The 18,760-nt window shown below is 37.3% G+C and overlaps 2 protein-coding genes across 10 annotated transcripts in view; one reads left to right on the top strand and one right to left on the bottom strand.

Annotated features, from left to right (window-relative positions):
- IQCB1 (IQ motif containing B1) overlaps window positions 1-17,533 on the bottom strand; it is a 37,436-nt gene extending 19,903 nt beyond the window's left edge. For 3 of the 5 annotated variants that reach the window (XM_014457752.2, XM_023755786.1, XM_006090940.3), the window contains exons 1-7: window positions 17,409-17,533; window positions 16,863-16,946; window positions 11,846-11,954; window positions 10,236-10,398; window positions 8,001-8,130; window positions 5,436-5,529; window positions 2,052-2,151 (exon numbers count right to left, since the gene is read on the bottom strand). In XM_014457752.2, coding sequence (XP_014313238.1) covers window positions 2,052-2,151; window positions 5,436-5,529; window positions 8,001-8,130; window positions 10,236-10,398; window positions 11,846-11,942 — 584 coding nt within the window. In that variant the 5' untranslated portion in view covers window positions 11,943-11,954; window positions 16,863-16,946; window positions 17,409-17,533. Of the gene's footprint in view, window positions 1-2,051; window positions 2,152-5,435; window positions 5,530-8,000; window positions 8,131-10,235; window positions 10,399-11,105; window positions 11,233-11,845; window positions 11,955-16,862; window positions 16,947-17,408 lie in introns of those variants that run through there. The other 2 variants (XM_023755784.1, XM_023755785.1) reach the window with 2 other exon arrangements.
- A 105-nt stretch (window positions 17,534-17,638) lies between these two features.
- EAF2 (ELL associated factor 2) overlaps window positions 17,639-18,760 on the top strand; it is a 32,304-nt gene continuing 31,182 nt past the window's right edge. The window contains exon 1 of one of the 5 annotated variants that reach the window (XM_006090941.3): window positions 17,639-17,827. In XM_006090941.3, coding sequence (XP_006091003.1) covers window positions 17,731-17,827 — 97 coding nt within the window. In that variant the 5' untranslated portion in view covers window positions 17,639-17,730. The remainder of the gene's footprint in view (window positions 17,828-18,760) is intronic. The other 4 variants (XM_023755807.1, XM_014457721.2, XM_023755809.1 and 1 more) reach the window with 4 other exon arrangements.

The following is an 18,760-nucleotide window of genomic DNA, read 5'->3' on the forward strand; positions in this document are numbered from 1 at the left end:
ATCTGAAATTAATACAGAATATTGAATATAAACTGTAATTGAAAAAACAACCCTGAAAAACAAGTTTGCCACCCTGACTACCTGAAATGCCACTAAATGGAAAAGAAATCTGAATGAGTTAAAAATAATTGAATCTATGCTATTTATTATAACATGATATTGGAATCTTGTACTTAGAATACAATATTTAAATACAATGATAGCTAAAAGAAAGACATGGTTTTATTAGTATGTAGTATTTTTCTCTGACTTTTAGAAACTTGAGGAATAAATGGCAATTCTTTATTTAAATAAGAAATTAACAGAAAATAAACATCTTGAAATTAAAAAACACACTTTGTGTACAAGTCTTTACATGGACACTCATTTCACTGCCTGATGAGTATATCTATCTTGTGTTTAACATAATTCACACTGAATCTGTCATCAGTCTCCCCACACCAACTCCTTATATTCTTTGTTTAGGTTATACCACTGTCTAATTACCCAATATGACACCAAAACTTTGTCATACTGGTGTCATACCTGAATGCATCTTTTATTGTGTCCCATATCAAAACGTCACCAAATCCTGCTGATTTAACAGCTTCATTAAAGTTTAATTGATATACAACAAACTGCAAATATTTATAGTGTATAATTTGATAAATTTTGACTTGTTTCACCACCAAATAATCAAGATAATGAACATGACCGTGGCTGGCATGGCTCAGTGGTTAAAGCATCAGCCTGCACATCGAAAGGTCCTGGGTCCGATTTTGGTCAAGGGCACGTCCCTGCGTAGCAGGTTCCCCACCCCGGTTGGAGCATATCCTGAGGCAACCAATCAATGTGGCTCGCTCTCTCTCTCCTCTCTCACCCTCCCCTTTCTAAAATCTATGGAAAAAAACAAAAATCAATCTATCAATCTATCTAATGAACATATCACCCCCCCCCCCCCCCCCCCACCAAAGTTTCCCTATGTTCCACTGTAGTCCTTTTCTCTTTGCCCTCCCTGGCACCTATCTCCAAACATGAAGACAAAAATGCTATAGGAATTCAATTATATTCTTAATACAAAAGGAATTTTATACTTTGGTATTTCCTTCATTACACTAACAACCTTATCTTGCAGATGTCATGAAAATTATCTGAAACTTAGAAATACTCTAAAGGGGATTACTGGGTGTCTTTATTCTCACCTCATTCAGGAGTATGTGATTTTCTAGGGGTGTGCAATCACTGATGTATTTTGTCACTAAAAATTAGTTTACATTTTCTAGAATTTTATACAAATGAAAACATACAGAATGTATTTTGGCCTGTTTTTTTTCCACTGAGCACAATTATTTTGGTATTCATCTGTGTTACCACATGCATAAAAAGTTCATTTGTTCATTGCTGAATAGTAATCAATTGTATGGATACACGTTTATTCACCTGTAGTAGACATTTGGGTTGTTTCTAGTCTTTGGCTATTATAGATAAAGATGCTATGAACATTTGTGTACAAGTCTTTGTATGAACATATGCTTCATTTTTCTTAGGCAGTGTATTGATAGATAATATAGATGCGTATGTTTGTTAAAAAAACTGCCATACCATTTTCCAAAGTGAATGCATATTTTACCACTCCGACCAACAGTGAATGAGTTCTTCCATATCTCTAACACTTAGGTAAGTCAATGTTTTAAATTTTAGTCACTTAACAAGTGCGTAGTGACAGCTTCCTAATTACTAATGTTGCTAACCATCTTTTCACATGCTCATTTGCCAATATACATACATATATACATATACTAGGTGTAATGGTTATTATGATACCAAAACTTTTCTTCAGAAATGACAGTAATTTTTCTTCACTAAGTGTGAGATTTGGTATAAAATCTTAAGCTCTCAGATAAGATATCAATTCAATAATAAATTTCCAGTATCTTATCTTATATTCTTTTTTTCTGAAAGACAATGGTAATAAGTGACAAGTACACTCCATTTGCAATTGATTTCAGTAAAATTGGTAATGCTGCTAATCAAAAATAAAAAATTATAAGTATTTTGTAAAACCAAGTCACCTGTTGATCTGTAGTATGTTCTGTACCATATTCATGACTGTAGATCCTATTTGAACATTATCAGTTTGCAGTAAGTGCAAGAAATGATCACTTTGTAGTACTAAAGTAAGAGGGAAAAAAGAAAAATTAAAACAAAGATTCTATGTTGATACAATTTGGTCCTTTCAAAACCAAATCAAAGCATGACTATTTCTGCTAAACGTCCTGTCTATGTATACCTAAAAATAAAGATTTTAACATAGGCAGCTTAAAAACTATAATTAAGTCATTCCATTTTTATGGACAGTAATTATAAATAGTCAGACAGCAACCATCAATACCAAGCTAAGAATCTCTTAGCTCCCCTTAAATGAAAAATAAAATATATCCTAAATTTGAATCTCTTTTCTAATAGTGAATTTCAGCAAATAAAATCAAATTTCTTATGAAGGGAGAACATGGAAATGGCACAGATAACTATAATCACATCCTTAAAAAATTTAATTCTGTTATAAAATGTATCAAGTTTGCTAACATTTTGTTTTAAATAATAATAAAAATCATTAAGTACAAAACAACATTTGCTTTTATTGGTTAATAATTTTTAGGCTCTCAGCAGCCAGTTATGAAGACTTGGCATTGGATGCCTACTGCAAATTGTTTAACCTCTCAGAACATTAATTTCTTCACCTGTAAAACTAGAAATAACAGTTGTCTCACAGGCTACTGTAGAATGTTGAAAAACAGGGTGGTTTCCGAGTAAATGTTAGTTTCTATTCCCTTCTCCGCTAAGTAATCAGAATTGTAACTAAAGTGAGATCAGGTATATGGCAAGGAAGTTCTGTTAACACTCCCCTAGTTTCTACAAAACAACTTACTCCTTTTCTCTATTTCCTGAAGGAACATATTTGATTTCTTTCACATGCTGACTACTGTTCTTCATGTCCATTTATATATAGTATAATATTTCAGTATTTCACTAGAAACCAATTTTTTAAATGTTTAAAAACTTCAGAAAACAGGTCCACTACTATAAAATATTTCTAAGGCTTCTTATATTCCATTACTTTCATAGTAAAGTTCTTCTAAGTAGCTGGGATAAGTATAACATTTCATTTTTACCTACGTAAAGATGTTTTATTAACTTTCTAATTAACTTTGAATTCACTATAATTATCCTTTTAAGATGTTGACAGTGATGGACGATTAATTTCTAAATTTACTAATCCACCAAGGGTTGCAAAATAGTGCTATTCCATTATTTCTTTTTCACTTATTGGTTAGATTACTTTTACAGAGAGAAATTTCTCATCAATATGTAAGAAAAGGCAAGATAAATGCTGGAGTCTCCATTTACCAAAATGAACTGATTCCCTATCGGACTGTAATGGTAATTTTAAAAAATAGTCTCATAGTATTTGCTGTTTCAATCTACTGTAGATATTATTCTGATTACCATTCAAATTTACCATTTTTGACTAATATAAGCCTCCTTATGTTGGCTCCTGAGTCCTTTTCACAAAATCCCAAATACATTTTGATTGCACCTTTCCTATCTGGTATTCAGATATTTCAGGTTTACTTTGCATATTTTCTATTTTTGATCTGCAGTCAGCCATTTCTCGAAGCAGCTGATTCTTTTTAGAGAGAAAAGGTTATTGGAGACTCCAATTTTGTACCCACTTATTTTTTGCATATAGATTTCACAATTGCTTAATTTAGTTTTAATATATACTCTATTGATATTTTAAATCTACAGATGATCTGAAGAATATTGTCATTTTTGTTAGTTATTATTTTTAAAGGATATGTGGCATATGTTTTAAATTATGCAAGTATTCTCTCTCTTGCTGTCTCTCTTTTTATGAGGTATTTTACATCCCACTATAATGAAACTAAGTACTTTATATTTTTTGCAAAATATTTCTTTAAATTGGAAACTTTATAATAGTATTTGTTCCATAATGGGAAATGAATAATGTGTTTTCGAAAAAAGGAAGTATCTAAGCATATTCCTTAGCTCTACAGAAATATTAACTACCAAGAATGTCTATAATAATAAAAGCATAATATGCAAATCAACCAAATGACCAAACAGCAGAATAACATCCAGATGACCTTCGGGATGACCATGCTGCCAGCCAAGGCGAGTGCGATGTGATTGGTCGGGAGCCCTGCCATTGCCCCACGATCGATGGCCCCGCAGAGGGAGGCCCAGGCCACAGGACTGGCAGCGCTGTGGCAGGTGGGCGGGGCCTCCCTCTGTGGGGCGATCGATCTGGGGGCCCCATGATTGATCGTCCCACAGAGGGAGGCTCAGGCCACTGGCCAGTGATGCTGTGGTGGGTGTGTGGGGTCGGCCAGTGATCACCCTTCAGAGGGAGGCCCAGGCCATCCAAATGATTGCACCCCACACCTGTCGCCCGCAGAGGGAGGCGATCGGTGGCAGGGGAGAGGGGAGCAGTGCTGTACAGATGGCAAGCAGTGGTAGTGGCAGGGCCAGCTGCTGGCAGCCAGGGGAAGGAAAGCCCCCATAGGCCCTGATTGACGGCCAGACCTAGGGACCCTACCCGAGGAATCCTGAATTGCGAGAGGGTGCAGGCTGGGCTGAGGGACCACCCCCCACTCACCCCATGCACGAATTTTGTGCACCAGGCCTCTAGTTAGTCATATAAACTGAAAATAATTGCCTTGGAAAAATGGGACATGAAGTGAAGCATGAGAACCAGGGATGATATTTTTTGTTTAATAATCCTTACAGAACTATTTGACTCTTTAAATTATTTGTATGAATAATTCTAAGAGAAAAATAAAAATTCAATTTAAATTTTAATTTCTAAAATAAATAAATGTTTCTACATTGTTCCATTTATCTTTCAAAATAGAAAAATGCTCCCATAATTATAATTAAGGATTACTTTCTCAGTCATAAGAAAATATAACACTAACATATATTTATATTTCTCAATGTAAGTGTAGAAATAGCCTATAAAATAACTTTAAAACCTTACCCTTACATAAGTAGTCTATGTACATAGGGATTTCTCTCATACTAAATCTCAAATACAACTGTAATCATTGAAACTTAAAAAAAAATTTCCTCTCTAAATTATTAAAATTATTATTAATTCTTATCTTGGATTTGCTAAATAGAAAAAGCTAAGGAGAAAGTTATATTTTAGCAATTTTCCCCTTAATATATTCACATTGTCAATGTTGGCTCTTTAAAGCTGGAATGTTCAAATGGACTTTTATTTTCTTTTATGTGGGGTTATTTCAACATGGTTTCTTTTAATTATGGTTATGCTTATAGTTAACGAAGTATGTATTTTTAGAAAAAAACCCAAACTGTTAGCATATGACTTTATAATGACTATCAGTTACATTAAATATCTTTTCTCTTACCATTTTGGATAAGTTGAACATGGCCTCCCACAAGCCAGAAGAGAGAATCAGTCACAATGTGGAAAAAGTGTAGTAATTCATCTTTTTCTTCACCCTTAACACACACAAAAAACAAAAAAACCAAGTCACTTTTCTGTAATTTCTTTGAGAGAAAAAGAGAGAAGAAAGAGAGAGAGAGGGGGGGGGGGGGAGAGGGAGAAGGAGAGGGAGGGAGGGAGAGAGAGAGAGAGAGAGAGAGAGAGAGAGAGAGAGAGAATGAATTGATTGATTTCTGAGGAGTTAGGGGACCTGCTGTCTGGATCTAACAGTTATTCATGAGGTATGTCATCTTGAAGCCTTTCCTTTTTAGTTTATGAAAAAGAGTAGCTTATAGGCTACTCTACTTACTAGACATGGTTGTTACCTTAAGATTAAATAAGACAATGAAAATAGTATAAAAACTGGAAGTGGTTACACTAGGATTTCTCAACACCTCTGGAACTTTTTAAATATACCATGCACAGGCATTGGTGCAAACTCAGGGATTCTAAATCTCCAAAGGTAAAGTCTGGACATTGTATTTTTACAAAGTTAGGTGGATGACTTGGTTATACACCCAACGCTGAAAATCACAATATGCAAATGTAGGTGTCAGCATGTAAAGCATTATTAATAGTGTATTTCAGTTGCAGCGTCTATTCTTTGACTCCATGAGGGTAGAGACCATGTTATTTAGCTCTCCACTATACACTCAATATCTAAAAACGACTCTTACAATTAGCAAATGTTAAATCAATAGATACATGACAATTTTCCTAGCTGCTTCTTTTCTGGAATACAGGGTGAAAATTATTCTAGATTAGATAAGACATAAGAATTAGTCTGTGGCATAGCCAGAAAAAGAAATCAAGTCCAACAAAATGTCCATAGTTCATGCCACTTTAATTGACCTGAATAAAATGAAATCTAGCAAATTTGCAAATACTGATTTAGTGCTAGCATCCCTCAAAAATGGCAGTGGAAATTCTACAAGTGGAATTTGTAACCTATTACAAAGAAGGCATATTCTCCACTACTAAGTTAAATTCTATGCCATCAATGAGTCTTACACTCAAACCACAATACGTTGTCCATGTCATTCAATTTCACTTATATAACTTTTTATTTCTTGTTTTTTAAATTAATAATAGATTTGTCTTAGGTTTTCTACAAGAAATATCTAAAGAGCTTGACTATTTTACTAGCCTGAGAGGTTTCTTTTGAAGTATAAGACTGTATCTATTCCTTATATTCTCAAAGCATCTTAATATCTCATGATGACTTATATAGCTTCATAATTCACAAAAGTTGTGAATCTGCTCAATCTCTAATGTAGCAGTAGACTCAAATGTCCATATAACCAAGAACTCTTCCAACATAAAGGAGTTACAGCATTACAGACCTATGATTCCTTATATATTCTACAACCAAATTGATGTAATTGACACTAATGAAACATTACACAAACAACTGCAGAATTCATATTCAGGTATGCAGGGAGTGCTTGCTTTTGCATGGTATCATTTTAAATGAAACTTGTGCATATTTAAACTTTTACATGGCTCTGATATGTGTGTTTCAATTGAGATAGCAATGTGCAAAGCAAGGACTGCTTATAAAGAAATACTCACCAAGATAAAAACATATGGAGGCCATAAAACAAGTCTGAAAACATTTCAAAGGATTTAAATGTACAGTGTGTTATCTGACCATGTCAGAACTAAGAAATGGATAACAGTTATAAAACATCAAGAAAATCCTCAAATATTTGGAAATTAAGCAATATACTTCTAAATTTATTAAAATTAATTCTAAATTCTTTTATTATTATTATTATTATTTTTATTATTATTTTAATCCTCACCTGAGGATATCCTTTTTTTATTTATTTTAGAGACAGACAGAAACATTGATGTGAGAGAGAATCATCGATCAGTTGTCTCCCGTACGTACCCCGACTGGGGATCAAACCCAAGATCTTTTGGTGTACAGGAAAATGCTCCAACCACCTGGGCCAGGGCTTCATTCCAAATTCTTAATTCCATGGGTCAGAAAAAAAGTACATATAGCATCTAGTACAATTCATCCAAGAAATACTTGTTGGATTGATATTACCCTATGTTAAGGTTGAAATATTTTGACTAGAGAAGATTTGAAAGATCTAATAGAAGGTTCACTTTTATTTTGCTTCACCATTGGAGTTATTGAGAAAAGCCTTGGGGCTAGAGAACAATACCTTCCTCTACTGTTTTTTAAGTAGAAGGTATGTTTTAGGAAACTGCTATGGAAATAAATGTCTACAGGTGCTGTTCAAAGTTGCATAGTAAGGCAGATCCTTCAAAAAGTCAAACAGTATGCTTCAGCCAGCATTTAAAACTTTTTTAATGTAGACTTTTGTTTTGGTTGTTACTTTAAAAATATTTGAATTTACTATTCTAATTGTACATTCAGCCAAATATTGTACATTTGAAAAATAACGTGGGACATCTTCTCAAGAATTTAACTGTTTTGGCTACAAAACACAAAGCACTAAATAAACACATATACCTTAGCTGCGTTGATGAAACATGTTTGCAATTGCCTTCCCAAAATCAGAAAATTTTCTGCAGCTGATGGAAGTAATTCATTGTAAAATTCCTCTGCATCTTCTCCTGGCTCTAAGCCCACACAGCAATGGCTGAAATAAGAGCACAAGTTTGTGACTCAGGTTGGGTTTATTATAAATTTCAATTGAATGCTAAAGCTTCAATAGACACTGTGCCTTAATAAGAATTTTTAGTATCTTCCTTTGTCAAGCCAATAAAGAACTTTGCTGGAAAATTATTTAACAACTTTCTAGAAAAGTCATGCGGGCTTTGCCTATACTTAGAGCCAGGACTCATGTGTCCTAAAAACCTATTTGTCAACTCTTCAGGAAACAAAATGCACTTGACTCACATTAAAGAAAAATGAGGTAAGTTTTCAGTGAATGGACTACAAACATTCTAAAAGTAATAGGATACCTTGATAGTCTGATTTGTTAATATCATTTGTGTTAACGGATACATTTTAGACATCAAATAGCTGAAAAAATACCCAGGGTGAGATTAGTCTGCAAGGGACAGATTAGAAAATCAAACACTCTAATTTTATACCAATTCAACTTTCTAATAGAGCTAATTTCCTAAAAGCTGCAAAATATTTGACTGCATATTCCTTACATCAGAAGAGGAAACTCAAGCATGGTCTCTATACGTATCATGAATAAATACTGCTATCTGAGGCTTTTCCACAACATATGCAGACACTGATGAGCAATAGTGACTACATACAGATTATGCTAAAAACTTAACTGGCTAATGCTCAATGTATCTGTTTTGTTTTTGGGTTTGCACATCAAGTCCTAAAGTCAATAGACTAATGCTCATATGTATCAGTTTCTGTTTGGCTCCTAAAGTTACTTATTTAAGAATACCTATTTTTACTGAGAACATTAACAAATAAAATCATCCTATATAATAAAGAGATAATATGCAAATTGACTGTCACACCCTCACACAAGATGGCCACCACAAGATGGCCGAAAGGAGGGCAGTTAGGGGCGACCAGGCCTGTAGGGGAGGGCAGTTGGGGGCAACCGGGCCGGCAGGGAAGGGCAGCTGGGGACTTTTGGGCCGGCAGGGGAACAGTTAGGTGTTGATCAGGCCCCAGGGGAGTGGTTAGGGGGTGATCAGGCTGGCAGGCAGAAGTGATTAGGGGCAATCAGGCAGGCAGGCAGGCGGCTGGGAGCCAGCAGTCCCGGATTGTGAGAGGATGCAGGCTGGGCTGAGGGACACACACACACCCCTCCCCCTCTGGTGCACAAATTTCGTGCACCGAGCCTCTAGTGTTTTTTAAATATTCACAAACATTGGATTCCACTCAAGAGAGCCCAGATCAACCAATATTTTCATGAGCTTACACATCTAATCAAAACAAAGACATAGAGCTTTATTTACTTATGTAAATAATCTTGAAAATCAAAGTATAAAAAAAGTACTAAGTATACCGCGGTGTTGTTTTTTTTTAAGTATACGTTGAATCTGTCTTTCACCTAATAACAAAGTAGGAGTAAGCAGTTTCAAAAGCTAAATTCACTTAGTAAAGCACACGTTCAGTTAGTTAATTTGGAGGTGGCTTAGACACTGAGAACATCTGGTTTATCAACTCTTTCAAAATAAAAGATTTTGATCTCTTTTCTCTAAATTTTTAGCATGGCAGTAGACCAGTAAATGCTGCTTCTAAATATTATTGACAGGATTGGGATTACCTAATGAAATACACAGTTGAGATAGCTAAATCAACACAAAGTGAAATGAATAGTTTCTGTTCTCCTATACTACCTTTGCTTATGCCTTTCATTTCAGCATCTATTTCATTCTGCCTTGTACAATAAATTCACATGACTGTGACACCCATCTCTATGTTAAGTTTTTCCAGTATAGAGCCAGTGCCTTAATATTTTCATTTCTTCCTATAATTCTCAGTCAATAAAGAGTCTACTGGCACTTGGAATTCAATGGTGAGCAAAAGACATGATCACCATCTTCATAGAGCTTATGGAGCAAAATTTTAGACAGTGAAATATTCACATATATATATTTGTGATGAAAAACAACATATAGTGTGAAAGAAAAGTACAACCATACCTACAATAGGAGGCTGCCAATGCTTGTTAGGCAAATGAATAAAAAGGAGCAAATGTTGAAAATAAGAATCTAACAATATATTTCCCAAGAACACAGACTTATTGCTTCATTTTACCTTAATATCTGTGTAAGCTGGGAAATTGTAGTCCAACCACCCTGGATTCGAGAACAATCTTGACTGAGCACCAAGAGGCAATATCGAATGAGGTCATAACAATATATATCCTGTTTGATTTTCTTCAACTCTGAGCTTCCTAAAGGTGTGTTGTTTATTATTTCTAAGGCAAAAGAAAATAAGATATACTTACTTTTACTTAATAAATTCAAAAACTATTTTTTATAGGTTGAATAGTAACTAAAAATAATTTAAAAGAGAAAGCACTTCTTTATCATGATGTTAAGGTTTCTATGAACAAATTACAGTGAACCCTTTATTTTAAGGATCTCGATTTAATGGACTTGGGATTTTTTGTTTGTTTGTTGTTAATCCTCACCTGAGGATATTTTTTCATTGATTTTTAGAGAGAGTGGAAGGGAGGGGGAGAGACACAAGAGACAGAAACATCAGTATGAGAGAGAGACATCAATTGGTTGCCTCCCACATGAGCCCCGATCAGAGCCCAGGATCAAGCCTGCAATTGAGGTCTATGCCCTTGACTGGAATCGAACTTGGGACCCTTCAGTCTGCAGGCCAACGTGCTATTCACTGAGCCAGACTGGGTAGGGTTGGGCTTTGGATTTAATGGACAAAATTTCCAGTCCTTATGTCATAAGTGAAAATTAACACCCTGTTAATTTTAAAATGGCTTTAATGAAGATTTGCTTAGAATTAAATTAACAAGTTATTTTTTATTATGAGTTCAGTTATTTTTAATAAATTTTAGCAAATAGGCCATATATTGGAAAAAATACTAGTAATTTTGCCAACATAAATAAATATTACGTATCTACAATTATAGTCTACATATTTAAATCCAAGATTCACCGCTCATTAATGTTCCTCGAGTGATTAACATGTGATCACACCCCATCGCTAGTGGTAATTGGTTCTGTTGTTGCATGGAGTGACTTTCTGCAGTATTTCTTGTTTGTTTTTTATTGATTTTTTTTTTCTTTACAGAGAGGAAGAGAGAGTTAGATACATCGACCAGAGAGAAACATCCATCAGCTGCTTCCTGCACACCTCCTACTGGGGATGTGCCCCCAACCAAGGTACATATCCTTGACCGGAATTGAACCTAGGACGTTTCAGTCTGCAGGCCAACACTCTATCCACTGAGCCAAACCAGTTAGGGCTCTGCAGCAGGTTTAAGGGATGCCAGCCAATGTTCCAACGTGAGCTAAGCCACAGCCCAGCTGTGTGCATTGTTTACTCCTGGTGACTGGTGAATGCACACATTTACTAGACCTATTCAGTATAAATTTAAAATTATAGTAATACATACAGAAAACTTTTCTATGAAATTAAACTTTTCATACATGCTTAATTACACAAACATGTCTATGTAAGTAAAACAGGTAAACTAATTTGTCAATTTTTAACATATGCATTCGGAAAACCTACTTTATACTATAATAGACTTTGGGCTTTAACAGACACCCCCTTGCTGGAATTAGTCCATTATAGTGAGATTTTATTGTAGAAACAAATACTAAAATTGTACCCATGACGGAATTATTTTATTCCTTAAACAGTTTTAGCCAATCACAAAAAGATTTTCTTACCTTTTAACTTCAACAGTATAACAGGGACATTCTGCTCAGGACTTTTTGCAACTTCAGCAGCTAGAGATAAAATCCTTGGGTCTGTACCTGGCTTCATTTCTCATATCACCTGTATTTTAAAAGAATCAGAAAAAGAAAGGTCAAATACCCTAAAATATTTACTCCCTAAAGTTTTGAAATATAGTTTCAATATAAATGAAAACGTTACTTGCTTTGTTTGGGAAATGAAAGGTAGATTTTGTTTTATTTTGTTTTTCATTTCTCCCTTATAGAAAACTCTGGTTTTCCTAAGTAGTGTACCTCTAAAAGAGAGAAGAGACCCCTATACTTTACTGTAACAGCTACAGTAGGTATTATTTATTTTGTACTCACTAACAGTCAGGAACTGTGTCTGGGGCTTCACATTCACTTTTTCTAATCTGAACAACAATCCTAGGATAGGAATTAATTTTCCTTTATCATAAAAGAAAAATTGCATATGCATAAAAGAGCTAACATAGGCCCGAGACTGCTATTTTTTCAAAGGTCTCCTTACAAGGCTGGTCCTCAGCTGGTGTCTAGGAACTTGGATTTTAGGTTTCTACCATTCCCTAATAAGAATGACTCACTGTGCCTAAACCATGTGATTTATGCTGAATGCCTACTTTCTTACCTGAAATTTGGAATCTGGTACATGCTAACAGAGACTGTCTACACAACTATCCTCCAATAAAGACTCTGGTCACTGAATCTCTAGTGAGCTTCCCTGATAGACAACACTTCAATATGTTGTCACAACTCATTGCAGGAGAAATTAAGAATGTCCTATGTGACTCTACTGGGAGAGGACTTTTGGAAGTTTGTACTTGTTTTCCTCTAGATCAGTGATGGCGAACCTTTTGAGCTCGGCGTGTCAGCATTTTGAAAAACCCTAACTTAACTCTGGTGCCATGTTACATATAGAAATTTTTTTATATTGGCAACCATAGTAAAGCAAAGACTTATATTTTCAATGTTTTATATATTTAGATGCCATTTAACAAAGAAAAATCAACCAAAAAAATGAGTTCACGTGTCACCTCTTACACGCGTGTCATAGGTTCGCCATCACTGCTCTAGATCTTGCCCCATGGGCCTTTTTCTTTTGATTTTGTTTTGTATCTTTTCATCACTATAATAAATCACAACCCAGCCGGCATGGCTCAGTGCCGACCTATGAACCAGGAGGTCACAGTTGGATTCCCAGTCAGAGCACATGCCCGGGGTTGCGGGATCAATCCCCAGTAGGGGGCGTGCAGGAGGCAGCCAATTGATTCTCTCTCATCATTGATGTTTCTATATGTCTCCCCCTCTCCTTTCCTCTCTGAAATCAATAAAAAAATATTACAAATAAGTAAATCACAGTCATGAATACGGTGATATCCTGAGAACTGTGAGCCCTCCTATCAAATCACTGAACCTGGGATTAGTCTTGGAGATCCCCAACACACAACTCAGAAATGCTGTTTAATTATAAAATAATCAAAGCTTGTTTATAAAAACAGATTGAATAAAATCAATTATCTTAAACATTGTTTTAAATCCACATCCCAATTCAATTTGTTGCTAAAGCTTTTCTTTATAAAAATAATTTAAAGCATTCAAAGCTCAAAGATATCTCTCATAAAAAAGTACCATATTTTATATGCATACCCTATTTAATCCTCATAACAAGACTGTAAGCCATAATCATCTCCATTTTACAGATAAGAAAAATAAAGCTTGAAGAACTTAAACTTGTCATGGTTCCACCAGCATGCATTCAAATTCAAATCAGTCTGACTCCAAAGTCTACGGTTTTAATTACAATGTTTATAATATTCCCTCCTATATAAAACAGTAAAAAAAACACAAAACATACCTAAATCACTTATTCTAAATCACTTTTTTAGCTATTATTCACCATACTTGTCCATCCTTTATATTGAAGAGTTGGCCATAATGCATGCATCCCAAATCATTCCTTATTAGGTAAAATATGAATCATTTAAAAAAACAAATTTTCAGGAACTATTTTAAAGAAAGTCCAGCACATCTTCCAGCACATAGCAGGCATACAACTTTCCAAGAATGTGGGTATAGATACCTCATTCTTTCCAATGGCAATATTAAGCCATGCTTCCTCTATCAGAGTGAACCAAAATACAGCAGTTCCCCCTTTATCCATGGTTTTACTTTCTGCAGTTTCAATTACCCGCGGTAACAGAGGCTCAGAAATATTAAATGGAAAATTCCAGAAATAAACAATTCATTATTTTTAAGTTGCAGACCATTCTAAATAGTATGAAATAGATGAAATCTTGTACCATCTCACTCCCTTCTGCCCTGGATGTGAATCATCCCTTTGTCCAGTGTCTCCAAACTCTTTCTGCCAACTAGTCACTTAGTAGCCTTCTTGGTGATGACATAAGGCTGTTCTGGTATTGCAGTGCTTGTATTCAAGCAACCCTTATTTTACTAAGTAATGGCCCCAAAGTGCAAGAGTAGTAATGCTGGCCAATTTGGATATGTCAAAGAGAAGCTATAAAGTGCTTTCTTGAAGTAAAAAGGTGATTACCGTACAATAAGATATTTTGAGAGAGAGAGACCACATTCACATAACTTTTATTAGTTTGTTATAATTGTTCTATATTATTATTATTAGTTATTGTTAGTAAACTTTTACTGTGCTTAATTTATACTGGTAAACTTCATCATTAGTATAGATACATAGGAAAAAAATATAGTATATGTATGGTTTGATGCACCTGTGGTTTCAGGCATCCATTGAGGGTGAGAAGGGGGCTGTATATTTAAACATCTCCTCTACTGGAAGTCATTCAGAGTGTATGCTATAATCAGTAATGCAGTAATGAGTATTAATGTACCCTGGTACATGTCTTTATGCACTCATCTGGTACTTTGTAAGATGAATTTTCCTTGAAGTTGGATTTATCAGTTTTACAATTTTTATGTAGTCAAGCATAATAATCTTTTCCTTTATGGCTCCTGCCATTGGTGTCATGCTCCCTATCCAAAGACCTAAATATATATTCTCCTAATTTTATGGTTTTGTTGTATTTTCATTTAACTTATTTATTTATAACTCCAGTACATATGTTAGTTATTTTTCTGAATGGTGTAGATGGGAATCTAACTAAATTTTTTAAGTTAGATGAGGTTACTGGTGAAATAAGAACAAATGCACATGGCTGTCATAAATTCCTGAGATAATTAGTCATGGACAGATATAACAGAAACTATCTGAAATTCCACTTGAGTATATTTTTGGATTTTATGTAGTTCATTAATCTATTTGCTCATTCCTAGGCTAGTACAACATAATTTGGAGAAAATTCACACTAGAACAGGGGTGGGCAAACTTTTTGACTCAAGGGCCAAAATGGGTTCTTAAACTGGACCGGAGGGCCGGAACAAAAGCATAGATGGAGTGTTTGTGTGAGCTAATATAAATTCAAAGTAAACATCATTACATAAAAGGGTACGGTCTTTTTTTTTTTTTAGTTTTATTCATTTCAAACGGGCCGGATCCGGCCCGCGGGCCGTAGTTTGCCCATGGCTGCACTAGAATGTAAGCTTTATGAGGGCAAAACTCATTCCACCTTTGATAGCTGCCTGCTTCTCTCTGGTTCATTGCTATATTCCCAAGAGGCGAGACTAGAGCTTGGCATAGGGTAGAAACTTAATGAGTATATCTTTTTTTTTTTTTTAAATATATTTTATTGATATTTTACAGAGAGGAAGGGAGAGAGGTAGAGAGTTAGAAACATCGATGAGAGAGAAACATCGATCAGCCGCCTCCTGCACATCTCCTACTGGGGATGTGCCCGCAACCCAGGTACATGCCCTCAACCGGAATCGAACCTGGGACCTTTCAGTCCGCAGGCCGACGCTCTATCCACTGAGCCAAACCGGTTTCGGCTAATGAGTATATCTTGAGAGAACAAATAAAGGCACCAACTTTGGGCATTCTAAAACTCCATTTCTTGACCCTATGCTTTTCTCCTTGTTACACAAAAATGGAAACCTCAGATTTCTGGTTGGAAGCCTTTTTAGGTAAAATAGGCTTAAAACACTGTTCTTGCTCTCTGGCTAACATAATAAAACATCGCTGAAACATTATCATTATCACCCAACATGTAGGGGGACACTATATCGATGCAAGGGTCACGAAGATTTTATTTAGGACATATTCCCTCCAATGTGCTGATTGGGAAGGAAAAATACACGCACACACACACACACACACATTCACATATGTAAAATAAAATAATTATATAAAATGTTAAGTGCCAAAGGGATGACACAGAAGATAATACAGATCATAGAGTCAAAAGACTGGGCTTCCCTGAACCAGTTTTCTTGTTTGTAAAATAAAGCAGCAATTCCTACTTCCTAGAAGAATTCAAGATTTAGAAGAGAAGGCAGTCACCGAGGATGGCCCTAAAATGTTGCATGACAGTAAAGTCTCGATATTAATAACCACTTGGAGAGCTTTTATTACGTTGAGCTTTAAATACTTTCATGTATTAACTCATTTGATTCTCTCAACAACTCTAAGGTGTAAGAACTATTATTTTCTCCCCCAATTTTTACAATGAGCATACTTCACTTTTGTTTGCACAAAGTCACACTGTCAAGTATTAAGTTCAAACCCAAAGATTCTGGGTTTGACTTCACCACCGCACAACTACGTCTCAGTACACCTTCACCTTAAAAGAGTCGCATTTAGAAAAAAAAAGAAAAGAAAAAAAAAAGAGTCTCATTTAGATAAGCCGATAGATTCTGGGAGGCATTCATCTACCTGCCAGGGACAATACAGTGACAAATCTGGCTAAGGTATTAGTTAAGAAAGGGAGTAGAGTTTTATTACATTATTAACCTTTTTGGAGGTGCTTCTCCTCTAAGACAACACTTCCCTCATCTTTATCACTACTAAACTCATGAACTTTCTGACAGAAAAAAAAAAAGAATTATTTTCTACTATAAATGCTATTACCCTGTTGCCAGAGCACAAGCTCCGGCCTTGATCCTTCAGGAACCTGGTCGTCTCGGCTGCGCGGTTTACTGCCTCCACGGATCACTGTGAGGGAAATAAAAAGACAACCCAGGGCAATGGAGTTGCAATTGATCCTAAACATCTGCAGTTTCGAACTCCGAATCTTTTCCCCGCCTCGCTTCACGCGACCTGAACCTGTGGGTCCTAATCGCGCGGAGAACTTCCTCTGGAAATAAGTCAGAAAACGATTGCCTAGGTAACGGCGTCGCCTGCCAGTCAGGTCCCGGGACCGAGGCTCTGCGGCCGCGAGCTCCTTCACTCCTGATTCTAGAACCAACTTGGGCGCTACCAGGCCTCGGGCCCCGAGTCCGCCCCTCCCCGGGCCTCAGTTTCCAGGCTAAATCTCCACAGAACGGGCGTGCAGCAGGCCCATTCTCCCGTTCAGAGCTCCCGCAGTCCGGGTCACTAGCCCCAGAAGTCTGGCGCCCCCGCCTCTTGGTACCTCGGGGCCCTCTCCTTCCCCCGCCGCCACCTCAGGCCCTTTACCTCATCCCGCTCCGCGTTCCTCCGCCGAAAGACCCCACTCCCACCGCGCACCCCCGTGGCACGGCGTTCCCGGATCGGCGTGCGTCGCAACGCGGGAAAAGGCCTGGAGGCGGGACCGGGATTCTAGAGCCAAGGGGCGGGGCGCCTCTCGCCAGGCAGCCAATCAGCACTCGAGATGCTCCCAGTGGGTGCGCGCGTTGGGCGCGGGGCGGAGTCTGGGTTGGCCGCTCCGGCGGCCGCGAAAGCTGCTCCTCAGGCTGAGGTGGCAGATGGTCCAGAGGCGCGTCCGCGGCGAAGGCAAAGTCAGAGCCGACGGAGAATAATGAATGGACCCTGGTACGTCGACAGTCGCGAGCGGATTCTCAAGTTGGGCGGCAGTTTTGAGAAGCAGCCGCGATGCGCCTTCCACACGGTGCGCTGTGAGTGAGGACAATCCCGGGGAAAGGGGGAGCTCTGGGGATGGGGGTTTGGAGGCACAGACGTCTCCGAGTTGTGTTGCCACGGACTCCCTTAATTTTGCTGGAGAACGGGGCGCCCCGCGCGATCCACCGCCCTGCCTGGAGTCCTAGGGGCGTCGGGGGAAGGAGCAGGTGTGGAGAAACCCTGGACAGAGAGATTTCAGTAAAACCAGCAGGCGAAAGGGAAACTTTGTGAAGAGGGTCTGCTGCAGTGACTGTGCAGACAGACGTGACTGCTGGGCGATACGAAGGTGGAAAGGAAAACAGCCCAGGTGGCAAGTGGAAGGGAGCGAAGGACCCAGTTTAGACAGAGGGAAGGGGATGCCTTGAGGCTGGTGGATAAATCATCCTTTTTTTTCCCCGTCACTTTTTCTGTTTGGCTAATTAGGGTTCTTATTTAGTGTGTTCCTGGGGAGAGGTTCTGAACCATTCTAATAATCTGCATCTCTTTTGGATTCCTGATGATCAAATATTGATCATCAAAGTATTGGAGGGTGTGTTATTCTTTATTGGAAAGATATTTACCCCCCTGTGATTTCTCCTTCTCATTTCCTTTTGGTTGTCTTCTGGAACTAGTTTTTTTACTTTTAATTTCTTTATTGATTAAGGTATTACATATGTGTCCTTATCCCCCCATTACCCCTCCACTCATGCCCTCACCCCCCTGGTGTCTGTGTCCATTGGTCAGGCTTATATGCATGCATACAAGTCCTTTGGTTGATCTCTCCCCCTTATCCCCCCCCCCCCTCCTGCTTCCCTCTGAGGTTTGACGTTCTGATCGATGCTTCTCTGTCTCTGGGATCTGTTTTTGTTCATCAGTTTATGTTGTTCCTTATATTCCACAAATGAGTGAGATCATGTGGTATTTATCCTTCATTGGCCTGGCTTATTTCA

Source organism: Myotis lucifugus, unplaced genomic scaffold (genome assembly GCF_000147115.1).
Source record: "Myotis lucifugus unplaced genomic scaffold, Myoluc2.0 scaffold_84, whole genome shotgun sequence".
Taxonomy (NCBI): Eukaryota; Metazoa; Chordata; class Mammalia; order Chiroptera; family Vespertilionidae; genus Myotis; species Myotis lucifugus.